This window comes from Rhipicephalus sanguineus, chromosome 2, assembly GCF_013339695.2.
Source record: "Rhipicephalus sanguineus isolate Rsan-2018 chromosome 2, BIME_Rsan_1.4, whole genome shotgun sequence".
Classification (NCBI taxonomy): domain Eukaryota; kingdom Metazoa; phylum Arthropoda; class Arachnida; order Ixodida; family Ixodidae; genus Rhipicephalus; species Rhipicephalus sanguineus.
In genome coordinates, this window is record NC_051177.1 from 89,318,330 (window position 1) to 89,331,973 (window position 13,644).

Here is a 13,644-nt window from a genome sequence, read left to right on the forward strand (position 1 = left end):
CGGGGAAAGAGAAAGAAAAGAGGGGAGCCAGCCAAATGCATACAGGCACGTCACACACGAAGCGTGAGCCCGCAGAGGTCTTTAAGGCGATGCTGTGGGAGGGAGGGGGATGGGATAGGAAGTACACGACCCGCAATTTGCGGCTCTTTCATGCGGGCGTCGGAGGCGTCGGCGGCGGGACGAAAAACGAAGTCCGCGCGCTCTTAGTGCGGGAGAGACCCTGCGCTATGTGGCGGTAGAAAAGTGCGAAGGAAGGCAGATCGCATGCGTGGAATGGGCGATTAAAAGGGGCACTGCGTGCGTCGGATGGGGGGACAACACCCGGCCATTAGCGGCAGCGCCGCCGAAACTGGGCCCCCGCAGACGTCGCCACGCCCGCGGCCCGACGGGGAACGTCGCGTCGCGTCGCGCGTGCTGATGCTGCTGCTTGTGATGCTGACGTGCGACGTTTGGACTCTCCTCGCCGCTGTCGTAGCTGAAGGAGCTCGGTCGCGGTCGCCCGTTTACTTCATTAAGCGGAAGCCACGCACACGGTGTTCCTTTTATACCAAGGCCGAAGATTAGAGGGGGTGACAGCGAACATTTCTTTTTATTCTTTATTAGGTCCTCGAATCCTGGGGGGTCTTTTCACGAGAAGGTGGGGGATTCTTCGCCTGACGGAATGGTCGGGCCAGTGACGCCCACTAAATCGATTAGTGCATGAGACTCGAGTTGGCAGCTCGAAACCTGTCCCATATTGCGATGCCATTGAAGGGCAACATTTGTGTAGAACCAAATTACAGGTTTATGCCCTAATCTACAAATAGTTCAATACAGTCGTGACTATGATAGCGTTGTGGTTGTCGTGATTTTCCTACATTCTGCATGGTTTGGTGCTACTGTTCCGGTGAGCGTGATTGCAGAAGATAAAGCCGGATCTGGCGCAACTTGTGTACTTATTTGTAAATCGTTTTAAGAACGTAAGCAGTGGCAACTGCACGAATAGATATGCTTTACAGTATCGTTGCGTTGCTATATTTAACGGTGACCATGGCTGTGTTGAAAAGGTTGGCTGAAATGAATTACATGGCTTTCGCTAGCGACGCAGTGATGATAGCGGAGCGTATACTTGTGCTGGTTCATGAGCTATGGTTCTAATTACCATAGCGGCCTTTAGCTTGTTACTACATTATCCACAGACTTTCTCGTGAGCGTTAGAGATTGAGCATAAAGGTAACTTTATGGAAGTTTAATTAACAACACATTTGGCCTTTCGATATGCCTAAAGTTTTGAACACTTGTCGATTGAAAAAGGAGACGGCACGAAAAACTTTTGTTGCGCTTATTCAGTTCTCACGATGAGCGCATGCCGTGCATTATTCATCCATTTTGCTTGCAGTACGGCGCTCCTACCAGCAATGAGGCTTCTCTATAGCTATGTATGAGGCTGCTAGAAAATGCTGGGATAGTTTCCTCATTATGGGGTGGTAGTAACAACGCTTAGCTAAGATATATAGTCCTCGCATCGTGTTACAAGTCCACGTCTATTTCGGCAATCGTGGTGCAACCAGGGGAAATCGACTATACAGAAACGGAGGAGGAGGTGGGGGGCGTTTTACTGAGAGACGGTTCTACATTTCTATGCGAGTGCTTGCATATAATATATGTACAAACAGCGGGTGTAAAATGGTTCTCAGAGAAAGAGAGAGAAAGATAAACGTCAAGTTAAAGGCAAGGAGGTAACCAGAAGATAAATATCCGGTTTGCTCCCAGAGAAGCGGGAGTGCATGACCTCCTCCCCTCCCATCCTTCTCTCTCTCTCTTTTTTTTTTTTGCTCCACCAACGTCATCATGTTTCAGTGTTGTCCGCCTCGTCCCCTGATGATTGGTCTGCCTTGTCACATTGCTCAGGTGTCAACACGCAGTCGTCCATTGCGTCTTACATTGCATGTCGCCCGGTGCAATGGATTTCAAGAGAGAATGCTGGTTGCACGACCACAACGTAGTTTTTTTTTCTTATTGCAGGTTATTCGGCACCACCGGACTGTGCTCTGCATGCAGCAAAGCTATCCCAGCATTCGAGATGGTCATGAGGGCCAGGGGAAACGTGTACCACCTCGAGTGCTTCGCCTGCCAGCAATGCAACCACAGGTAAGACAGGTTAAGTGAATTGCAAATAGAAGGAGGAAGGAAGGCACTCAGGGAGGTCAACCATATGCGCGTCGGTTTGTTACCCTACTTTGTGGGAAAGAGATTTAGAGATGAAAAGAAATTAGAGACAGAGAGGAATGCGCTATCGAGGTGAAACATGAATAATAACATATTTAAAGAAAGTGTTACACTACATTTCTGTCCGCCTGTTCGTGAGCAGCTCATCCTTCCGTGTTTGAACGCAAACTTGTTAACTGTCGTCGCGATAAGCGTTATGCTTAGAAACATTTGTTATGGGTATTCAAAAAGAAAGGATAGCGAGGGGCGGGGGCCGTCACAGAGATGAGAAACACGGGCCAACGCTCTAGGTGTAAAAACATGCCGCCCTTTATCAGAGGACTAGTTCGCGCAGGTAATTCTGTCATTTCGCCACTTTCTCGTATTTTATTGGTTTTTTTTTTTTCGTTTGTTCCTTTCTTCTTTTTTGAATCTGATGCAGACATCTTGAACACATCTTGAGTAAAGCAAAGGAAAGCGCCATTATAAAGGGGTATGGTGCTGGAAATATGATACAAGAATAAAGCTCGCATTTAGCTGAACCCAAGCAGAGTTTATTGCCGCGATTTTCCAAGAGCGTTTGTGTGACCGTGCTTTGCGCTTGAATGACGTTTCGTATGACCTGTTGTGGTGGTTGCTTATCAAGGAAAATGGCGCGCTCCTAAGTTATAGGACACTGGTTCGAATGCAGCCTATGACGGCTAGATTTCGATGGTGGCGAAAGGAAAAATACCCACATACTTGGAATAATTTGCACGTTAAGGAACCCCAGATGGTCAAAACCTTCTGTCCCCCGCAAAGGCCTTCCTCAAAATCATATGGCGGTTCTGGCACGCAAAGCCTCACAATTCAGAATTCTTTTTCTATAAGACTCTTTATTACTTTCTCTTTGCAGTCTGTATGAGGGCAGTCTCTAGTTGGAACAAGTGTGATTCTTTGTATCAGTTGTACAGAGCATTGCTGTTTTGATAAGATTTATCAGTTCCTGTGGTATAATTGAATTCAAATCTGTGTGACACGGAGCAGATGGTGCCTCTTCAATGCGCCACCACCTGTCTAATATAGCACGTAAAAAATAAGAATAGTCAGGCGTTGTGAAATCGAGTCTTGTAATCGGTGATCTGACCCGTAATTACGGCTCACTGTTTTCTCACAACCCTCTTTCTCGACCTTAATCGCAGGTTCTGCGTTGGTGATCGCTTCTACTTGCACGACAACCGCATTCTCTGCGAGTACGATTACGAGGAGCGGGCCCTGATGGCTGGGGTGCCGCCGCCTTTCTACGCCACGGGTCCCGGAGGCGCTGGCGGAGGTCCCGGAGGCTTAGCGGCGGCGCTCAGCCACCAGCAGGCCAACAACCCGCTCCCGGTAAAGCGTCCGGGTCAGCAACAGCAGCAGCAGCAGCAACAGGCGCCACAGCAGGCGGTCATGTCTCAGCCGCAGCCCCCATCGCAGCAGCAGCAGCAACAGCAACAGCAGCCGCCTCAGCCACCTCAGCAACAGCCTCATTCCGTCGACGAGCCGACCAGGGACGACCGGTCGAGCGGTTACGGCAGCGGGGACTCTCCCTACGACGGCCGGTAGCTATGGCGAGCCCCAGCGCCGACCATGATCTGCGCTGCGCGCCCTTTTGTCGGCAACGGCGCGACAAAGAAACGCAAGACCAAGAGGTAGACCCTTGCCCCGAATGGCAAGGGGCTCGGCTATGCCACGGGAAGTGCCATCGATGACCTGAACAGTGGAGAAGAAAACGTGCTGCTCTGGAGCCGCGTCTGACCATTGTGTGGGTCTCGTTGTGCGAGCGACTTGGCACAGGGACATCGGATGTCCATGCGTGCGCTTCACTGTGGGACGAGGCGAGAACGTGTGACTCGAGGATCGTGCTGTGGTTCTTCGTTGATAGGACGACAGGACGACAGTGTAATATAAAAAAGAAGGCGAAGTGCGGTTCATTTTATGACGGATTTGCGAAAGTTACAGCTTATCCTGATTCGCGCTGCGGCGTGTTCAATTTGGCCTTTTCTGTGCTTTCCATTTGGGTGTCGCTGAAGAGTGGTTTATTTCATGCTGACAAAGTCATATTAAGATGTTAATTTATACCGGCGTGACACGGACACTTTTGATCGCGATCAGGGCCGATCCGGATGGAACTTCTTGACCGGGATCAACAAGTTAGTCTTTGCTGCACGTCAACCTAATCCGAATCGAGTTTGACGCAGACGTCAGCCAAATTGCGATCACTGAGCCAGATCACGATGCGCAGATCGCGATCGGCTTGATCTCGATCTGGCCTGATCGCGATTAAAAGTGACCGCGTAGCATCGCCTGATACGGATCGAGCCTAATCCAGATCGGCCCTGATCGCGATCAAAAGTGCCCGTACGACGCCAGTATTAGACATACTTTATCTTTCATGTGGTATTATCTGTACTTCACATGTGTTTCGGGGTTGTAGTGCGGCTTTCAGGATGTAAGGTAGCGGAGCAATTGAATGTACATTTCATTCTTTCTTTTTTGATCATACAAAACTCAACGGCTACCAGCTTTTCCTTTCTTTCTTTTTTCGTGCGTTAACCTTGCAATCTCCGGGTAAAATGACACGCTTTGAAACCGCTTATTCTAGCATATCCATTAGCGGCCCCACCCCTGTCTTGGTGTGCTGAAGAGGTTGATTTCGCATTGCCGTTGCTTTCAAAGATAGCTTTTGCCTTTAGCTTTCTACCGAGTGACAAGTACTTAATTGTCGGCTGTCTACCGAGTGACAACCTTAAGTACTTAAGTTTGTAAACATGGAAGCACTACAAACCGCTGCTCTATGAACCACATCGTTTCACACGGTCCCGGAACATAATTGATCCCTTGACGCATCGCTTCACGAGTGAGCCCGATTTGTGATGAATCCCTCCTCACATCTGTGACCTATCGTCGACGCCTGTCTGCTGTTAAGCAACTGCTGGACCTGTCTCGTGTTGTGTGACGAGTACAACGCGCAGCCTGTTCTTAGCAAGTCAGGCCATCACTTCTGGAATCCACGACGCGCCTGCTTCGGACTTTCTATGTGTCGGCAGCCACTTTTCGTGGGTGACCTAGACGCTGTACTGGACAAATCGTCACAGGCCTACACTAGAGAAGGCCGATCCAGGGACACTCGTCTGGCTCTGTGTGGGGCATCGTGTTGTCGTCCAGAGTGCAAAAATGGCATTTCTTGTTATTATCTTTTTTTTCTGTGTGTTCCTCGCAAAGAGCAGCTCGTCTATTTATCTTGTTTCGCGAGTTCTAGTACAAGCAAAACCAAATCGCGCGCAATGAGAGAATTATTGCTATGCCGAAGCATATGATCGCGTAAAGCAGGGTGTGATTGGGACCCTTTTTCTTTTTTTTTTTTCCACACCCTAGTAAGTTCTTTACTCGTCAAAAAAGGGGATAGCGTTGCTTATTTATTCAACATTTGTTTTCCCTGCATTCACAATGCTGAAGTTTCAAAGGGCATTATATGTTTATAGCGAGTCGAAGAGGTGAACGCCTGCGGGGCACCCTGTCACTCGACACATTATCACGTGTTGGCACCGCCGACAGATGCGCGGGTGAAGATCGCTTTCACGAAAGCTACTTTTCCTCCCTGAATCGCCCGCGTTTTAGGTGCGTTCTCAGGAGCTGTGTAGTTACGGTTTCTTTACGCTGCCCGCTTTCCGCACCCTGTAACGAAGGGATAAACAAAAAGAAATGGGTGCCTTGCGAGAAGTGTCTTGTACATATTGTTCGTTATGACTATGGAAGTTCTTTCCTTTGTAGGCCGGACTGTCCCATTTCCCGCAAATTGTTCCTGGTGTGTCCGCGATGGGTGACTGCCGGCTGTGCTTGTGTGCGCCCGCGCGTGTGTTTGTGCGTGTGTGTGCGTGTGTGTGTCGATGCGACGGCGTGCGGCCGCAGATAGGATGAAGTCAGATGCAACTACGCAAACTGGTCACGGCTATGCCGAGCGAATGAACGCGCAATTTGCGGCTGCATTACCGCCAGTAACCTCGAAGAAATCAACACACCAAAGAAATGTCACTGATAAATGTCGTGCGATAACGGTCAGATGATGGAGTATCTTGAGTTTTCGCTCTGATGGCGTGTATTCTCACGCTTTGAACTAGACGCTGAGAGCAACGGAGGAGACGAGCCTTGTTCGGAGATTTTCAAGCCCGAAAGCGTTACTTCTGTTTACATTTTACTTATGGCAGATCAGAATTTCCTGAGTCACTTATTTACCTTTTATTTTTCTTTTGTGGGAACCGTTGCTTTCAGTGGTCACGAGCGCTAAAAAGAGAACAGTAGTATTTTCGGGTCGTTTCGGTGCTCTTTAGGAAACGCTGACCACCGTACGGACAAACGTGCAATAATCTCAAGTCAAGCAGTTACTAGTCAAGATGTATTTCTAACCATTACGCACTCTCTGCAAACGCTATACAAATTAAGTCAAACGCTCCAAAATTTTCCTTGTCTTGCATAGAACCCGGTAAATCCGAAGGGTCATATGGTTATCGAACACAAGAGTGTCGACGTTATTGGAACTTGACTATATACACTTTCTCAAGTGAAAAACAAATATCAAATTTTTTGCTCGACACACACCTGCATACTGACAGACAATTCATTATGAGCGCTGTGGGGAATATATGATAAGAACCTTCTATGCTACGATCCTTAATTAAGAATGCCGCGACTCATTTGGTACGTTTATTTTCTTGTAATATGAACCCGGGTGAAGTGCACGACACGGGCAGCAACAATTCCAATCAGAAAACTGCAAGCAGCAGAAGTACAGGGGAGGGGGGAGGGGGTAATGTGCAAGTGCTTTAATCTTCATGACGGCCAACTGTTTTGAATGGGTTGTTCACGTGAAATCTCTATAGTTCATCCACCTACCCATTGTTGTGTTGTGCTTGGATCAGTGCACGCGGGAATCCATTTCACAGCGTTCAGAGTGCTGTCTGTTTCCCTCCAAAGTGCAGTGATTGACCATGTTTGCTCTTTTTTTGAATATAATATAACGCTATACTTCCCACATTTGTCTGCTGGTCCTTTCTCTTCGTTTGCCTTCGCAAGGCTGAAGTATATGTGCGGAGTCACAGGGAATCCCTGACTTCACTGCAGAAATTCAGAGCAATAAAGGCGCGTGTGCTGTACATTGATCGAAAAGGGCTCGACCGTGTTTTTAGGTTTTTAGGTAAGGCGTATGTCTCTGAAAGTCCTTCCGCTGAGCTAGTGTCTCAGTGGATATTTCTTGCCGTTCGTGAGCTCGAGGTGATGTGTTCGGAGTGCGGCTGCTGTGGCCGATTTCTGGTGACACCGGGATCGAAATACAGCTTGTATTGCTGTGCACGTTGGAGATGGCGAACCAAGATGAAGAAAAAAATATTATGGCGCCTCCACAACCCTAACACTGCAGCTTTTTTTGCACTAGATACTACTGTTTTGTAATAGGACTACAAACAGAATTACCGCGCGAGCAGTTTCTCATAATCGGCATAGACGCATTTTTGACCGCGGGTGACCGTGTCGCGTTGAAGGCAGCTCTTAAGCCTAGCGGGATGCATACAGCTATAGTTTTCCTGAGTATTAAAAACAAGTGTGTTAGAAAATAGCGCACTAATTGGCTCAAAGCGTGAGGCTCCGCTAATCAACGCGCCACATTGGAGCAAGGTGTAAAAATACCCAATTCGTCACAAAAAAAAAAATAGTAAAGCTGGAAACTTTTGCATCCGAGTCGTAGTCGGTGCGCGCACGTCGAAACCACAGTCGCTTTTATTTTCACGGCGGAAGACTGAGCGAGAATGACCAAACTATCGGTGCAGTGGCGATTAAAGGGACACTAAAGAGCAAAACGATTTTTCTCGCATTAGTAAAGTAGTCTTCCACGATACCAAAAACACCACGCTTTAAACGAGAAAACGCGCAAAAAGAAAATACAGGTGGCGACGCCGTCTTGGAATTCCCGCACCATTTGCCGTGACGTCATATATTTTTGACGGCGCCTGCTTGGGCCTACGTAGTTCCTAACCGGTTAAATCGAAGTACATTGTCCTCTGAGGTGGCCAGAGACTTGACATAACGAGTTTGTGGAAATTTAGTCGAGCCAGTGGCGCCAAAATACGTTAAATGCTCTTTGAAATCATTTACGTCACGAATTACAAAGTTCGGCGCGATATTTAAAAATGAAACTTTGAACTTGGTTTTCTCCTCTAATAATAAACCTATGGTGGTGAAATAAACTACACAAGAGTTCTCCGAGCACACTTTATCAATCTAAACCAATTCATTGTTTCTCTTTAGTGTCCCTTTAACGTCAAATCGCGTAACTTTGCTTTGTGAAAGGAGGAAAGGCAAAACAAAATGTTTGATGAAAGGTAGTGAAAGGCTAGGCTATAACATTTTTCAAGTCTATTTTTTGCTTGTGGAATCAAATTACTCGATAGCGACAGCACAGAGGCCCAAATTTCGAAGTCATTTAGACAGGAAAATTCAAAACAGAGGAAAAACGATTCCTTCCTCAACTTCGCGTTGTTACATGAGCCCATTTTGTTGTTACATGAGCCCACTGACGCACTTTCTTGCTGCCAATGACAAGAGCTGTAGTGCGCGCGTCGTGTAGCAGGAGCTCCAAGAAACAAGCCCTCATATTTAAATGCGTGTATGCGCATGCCGAGACTTAAGGTGCTAAAAACTTTTTAATGTTAACTCGCATACAAATAATGGGCCTTGACCACTGATGTTCGCTGCGGCAAACAGATCAAACGTACGTTCCAACGTAGTCTTTTTCTGGTACACTCTAAGGAAACAGGTGTCTTTCGACTCCTCTTTGCTACGCGTGTGACGTGTATAACTCTGTATAACTGCATGTATAACCATGTATAACTCTCTTTAGAGAGTCACATTGACCATCTTTAAAGGAGTCGTGGGACGCGCGACTGTACAGAAGAGAGTGAGCGTGCCTTTTTAAAGAGAGTCAAGAGTGCCTCCCCATAGAAAGTTATGCAAGGGAGCGTCACATGCGTAGCAAAGAAGAGTCAACGGACACCTTTTTTTCTTAGTGTATAATTGAGCGTATGTACAGATGAGCAAGTGGAAGACGCAAGGGCAAGATGGCCGCGAGGTGTACCAGCCTTGAAGCGCTTCTATTCCCGATGTGATCCTGTAGCTACCTCACGGAGAAATAGGACGCTATACATAAAAGGAAACTATAACTATTACGCGACACAGGTGCGATTGTGCTATATTGTTTAAATTCGGTGCTCAAACCTAACTGAATCGAGTCTTGAGCGTTGCAACACGTTTTGAGCGGGGTTCTGAGCGCGACGGGAAAAGCGTCGGTCTTTTCTCAACACCCTCTTGCAAGGCTCGCGCCTACGAGCCGTAAAATAAGTTTTGAGAGCAACGAACTGCCATGCTTTCCGCTTCCGCTGCAAGGTGTGCGTGGCGCGAAGCGAACGGCGCGCAAGCGCGTCGAACCATAGCAAGCGAGAAATGACTGCAAATCACCGGAAGCTCTCCGGCTATGTGGATCAGGCGAACAACGCATCCGTTTGCCTAGCATTAACGCCATATGTATTTTTTTATTGCGATAGCAATTATATGGACAGTCTCGGCTGAATTTTGCCGACGCCGTCGCCGTCATGCACCGTATATGTATAAGTATGTATATATATAAAAATCCGCTGAGAAAAATAATTCAGAAAAATGCTCCCGAAGCGCGGAATCGAACCAGGGACCTCTTGCTCCGCAGCGAGCGGCGCTAACCGCTACGCCACGAAACGTAGACCCTCCCCGTAGCTAACGGCGAGCGTTATATACACACCCTTTACCGCTGGACGGACTCGGAGACAGCCGGCGCTTATAAGCGTTTCTTCATTACCAGCGAGATGGCGCTAGGAGCACGACGGGCGCATTTAAAAGTCGTCGGCGAGCTCGCTCGCTTCTTCTCATTACGCAGGGAGAACCTTGCCCTTCCGCTGCGTGCTCGCGCGGTTTTCTGGCGGTGAGGGGAAGAGGGTTGTTTCAAGCTTTCACCGTGGTGTCCGCGCTCATGTTACGGAGCGTACGAAAGTCACTCGAGCTGAAGGGACGCCGCTAAACGAACAAACAGACGATGAGCGCGAACTATCAAGTGTCACAGCTCGACACTTGAAACACGCTAGTTTGCTTCGCTGCTTCGGCCGCCTTTGCAACAGGAGCGCTGTTCAAACTGAGAGTATCCATTGGCGAGCCTCACTTCGTATAGCATTGGTTTCTTGCTATCGCATTCATTGCTTCGCCCTTGCGGCGAAACTGTGACTTTTTTAAATTTATTTCTTACGCGCTGCAACAGAAAGTCAGCCATGGGACAGCAGAAGGGATCAGAGGACAAGCAGTGGGAATATAGTAGTTGACATTAACCGATAAGAGGGAGCCTGGGCTCGATACATCATGCGTAAGGGGTGCCTCATAATCAGTACGGCGTGCCTCATAATCATATCGTGGTTTTGGCACGTAGAACCCAGATACTAATACTAGAGTTACGCGGGGAGACGAAAATAAGAAATTCGCAGGCGTGAAATGAATAAGCTCGCTCGAGATAGGGCACATTTGAGATAATTAGAAAAGCCATTCGTCATGTAGTGTACATAAAATAGGCTGGAATTGGCGATGATCATGGCGACATTCACTCTACTCGTCGCTGATGCAATGTAAGCATCACAGCAACATCACCACATCAAAACCAGATGCGAAGTCACGTACGATGTATGACGTACGATAATCTTAATAATAATTAATAGAACTTATTGGCAATTTTTGTGTACATACAGAATGACTTACTGTTTTTTTATTTTTGAATGTCTGCCCTTAGGCACAATAATTATTGATTCAGAAGTACACATACAAATGTGCGTCGTGTATGAAGTCCAGTAATGAGCGGTGGTGAGGTCCACTAATCCAGCGGTCAAGGTGGGGTGGTCGGCTAGGCCTGAGGCCTGTTGCACGGAGGTGACGACGACGGCTTAATTGTAGACCCGTGCAAGTCCACAATAAGTGTGTGGCAGTTACATCGTGGATTGGGGCGTCGCAAAATGGACACTTTTGCTCCCAAAGGGTGGTCACGGATGGGGTAAGCGCAACACCATGCAACACGAAGCCTCCGCAACGTAACCTCCTCTCGGCGGGTTAAACCACCAGGGAGGTCTGACCCACACGGAGATGCAAGAGCTCGTGTGGTACGTCGGAGGCTTTTTTTTTCCCGGAGCATGTGTCCTTGGGCGTCCTCAGGAAAATGCGGTAGTGGGTGCGGTGTAACTTGCGGGTGGGTTGCCAAATCAGCTTTGGCAAGGTCCGGCAATGTGGCCAGAGGCACCCACTGAGCACGTATCCTCACAGACGCGGAGGCAGCAAGATGGGGAATACTATCCGAGAGTGACGTAGACCGATACACTCGTCGTATGTCGTGGATAGCTTGTGTCGAATCCGTATGAATGATGAGCTGAGAGCGTCTGTCAAGTAGAAGAAAAGGTATCAGCGCTGCCAATCCGTCACATATGGCGGCCAGCTCAGCAAGGTGAGCCGGTGGTGCGGGATCCTCAAAATACGAGCATGTCTGGCCAGCCTCAGGTATTAACGGGCATACAAGAGCGGTGTGAATGGTGGTGCCACTCACACTGGCATCAGTATAGGCGACGACAGTGTAGGCATCTAGGTTATCGGCACGAAGCAGACGGGAAACTTGGGCGTTCGCCTGGCGTGGAACCGGGCTGTAAAGGCGACCAAGAGGTTTGTTTTATGCGACTTGCATTTTGTTCCACGGGGCAACAGTGCTCGTCTCTGAAGGTGTATGGTGAACTTCTTGGTCCATGTACCGCGCCAATGCAGCAACCGAACAGAACGTTGATGGCTTGAGGTTGCGCGCACAGCGACGCTGGTGTACTAACTCGTCAATGGTATTCAGTTGGGACTCCTGTTGCAGTACTGTTAAGGGAGTGATACGTGGCAGTCCATTTATGGCCCACATGGTTTCGTGGTTAATCGCCTCTAGGCGTGCCCACTCTGCCAGCGTGAGGTGATGAAACTGGGCGCGGTAGACGAGCCTCGGTTGCAATATCGAACGGACAAGGAGGCGAGCCATGTTGGAGTTAGCTCCACCAGGTTTCTTCGCAATCCGTTGTATGAGATGTATTGTTTCTTCTGCCTGCTGCTTGGCACTCTTGACCTAAGGTCCTGCAGATCCGGTGGCGTGAATTTCCAGGCCAAGCACGCGGAGATTTGAAGCATCGTGTAGCGGCTTCTGATCCAAAATTAACTGTAGAGGCCGAACTCCCAGTATACGACTTACGGCATATCAAATAATGTTAGGTCAGTTGCATCATGATCGCAGAAATGAAGCGCTAGAAGACGAGGACAAGAAGAGAAAGAGGACACAACGAATTTGTGAGTATTCACTGCGCGCAGCCTGGGCCAATCACATCAGGCGCCGTGCCTCATGTGATGTGAAAGCGATGCGGAGCCACTGACCACCTTTCAAGGTATGTATAGTTAACCTTTTCTGAGGCCGCAAAAGCTTGAACTCACTTCAGCGTTTTAAGGAAAGACTGTTTCCGTGTTTCTTCTCTCTCGTGCTGCTGATTCTCTGTCGCACCACCACCTGGAGAAGACTTACCAACTCGCCCAGCTGTCCGTCCTTCGATAAGAAAGTAGTTAATATTAGTTAATCGTAACCTTACTGTCCCAACGTGGGAGCCGCCTGCGTCAATTTAGAGTTGATCATCAGGAGCGGAATAAAGTTCATCATACCATACAATACTGCCCATGCTACCCTGTGAAGCTGTATGAACTGCAGTGGCATGAGCTAGCGGTTCGCTACTAGATATCGCTTGGAAATTCTTAGAATCACGAAGAAAAGCCGCAGTCATAAAATCTCCCCAACCGAGACATCATTCGGCACAAGTCTAGAATGAAGAAAGGCGAATTTACACCAGGAAGTTGATCTGAGCAGTATAGTGCCGGTTTCTGTTATGCAAGTGGCTAGCGAGGGACACTACAAAAAGAAAAAAAAAAGAAAGAAAGAAGGAAATAAAGATGAAAGCACAAGACGGGCTGTGCGTGCACGGGCTGTATGTAAAAGCTCGTGCCGAAGGGACGGCCATCATCAGCCGGAATAGGGCGGTCTGCTGACCATGCCGTGAGCGTTTGACGAAGGCTAAAAGCGTAGAGTGCGTGCGCGCCGCGCCTCACGGCAGCCGCCTCTGCGGCAACGCCATGCTCCTTCGAACCGGAGCCGGTGCTCGTCCTTGGTGCTACGCGCGGGCGGCCCCGCGCGGCGTACGCATACGTATACACAGCGGACCAGCAGGCCATGCCGCCGTTCCTCGGACAAGCGTGCTGCACGCGGATTTTTCTGCTCTCACACACACACACACACACAAAAAAAAGGCAAGCGCTTTGCGGACC

The 13,644-nt window shown here is 48.6% G+C and overlaps 1 protein-coding gene across 1 annotated transcript in view; it reads left to right on the forward strand.

The window, feature by feature from the left end:
* The window catches only part of LOC119383343 (LIM/homeobox protein Lhx9), a 39,988-nt gene extending 32,751 nt beyond the window's left edge, over positions 1 to 7,237 (forward strand). Inside the window, exons 3-4 of the mRNA XM_037651421.2 lie at positions 2,005 to 2,130; positions 3,369 to 7,237. Of these exons, the coding sequence (XP_037507349.1) occupies positions 2,005 to 2,130; positions 3,369 to 3,771 (529 nt within the window). The 3' untranslated portion in view covers positions 3,772 to 7,237. The remainder of the gene's footprint in view (positions 1 to 2,004; positions 2,131 to 3,368) is intronic.
* Positions 7,238 to 13,644: the final 6,407 nt, after the last annotated feature.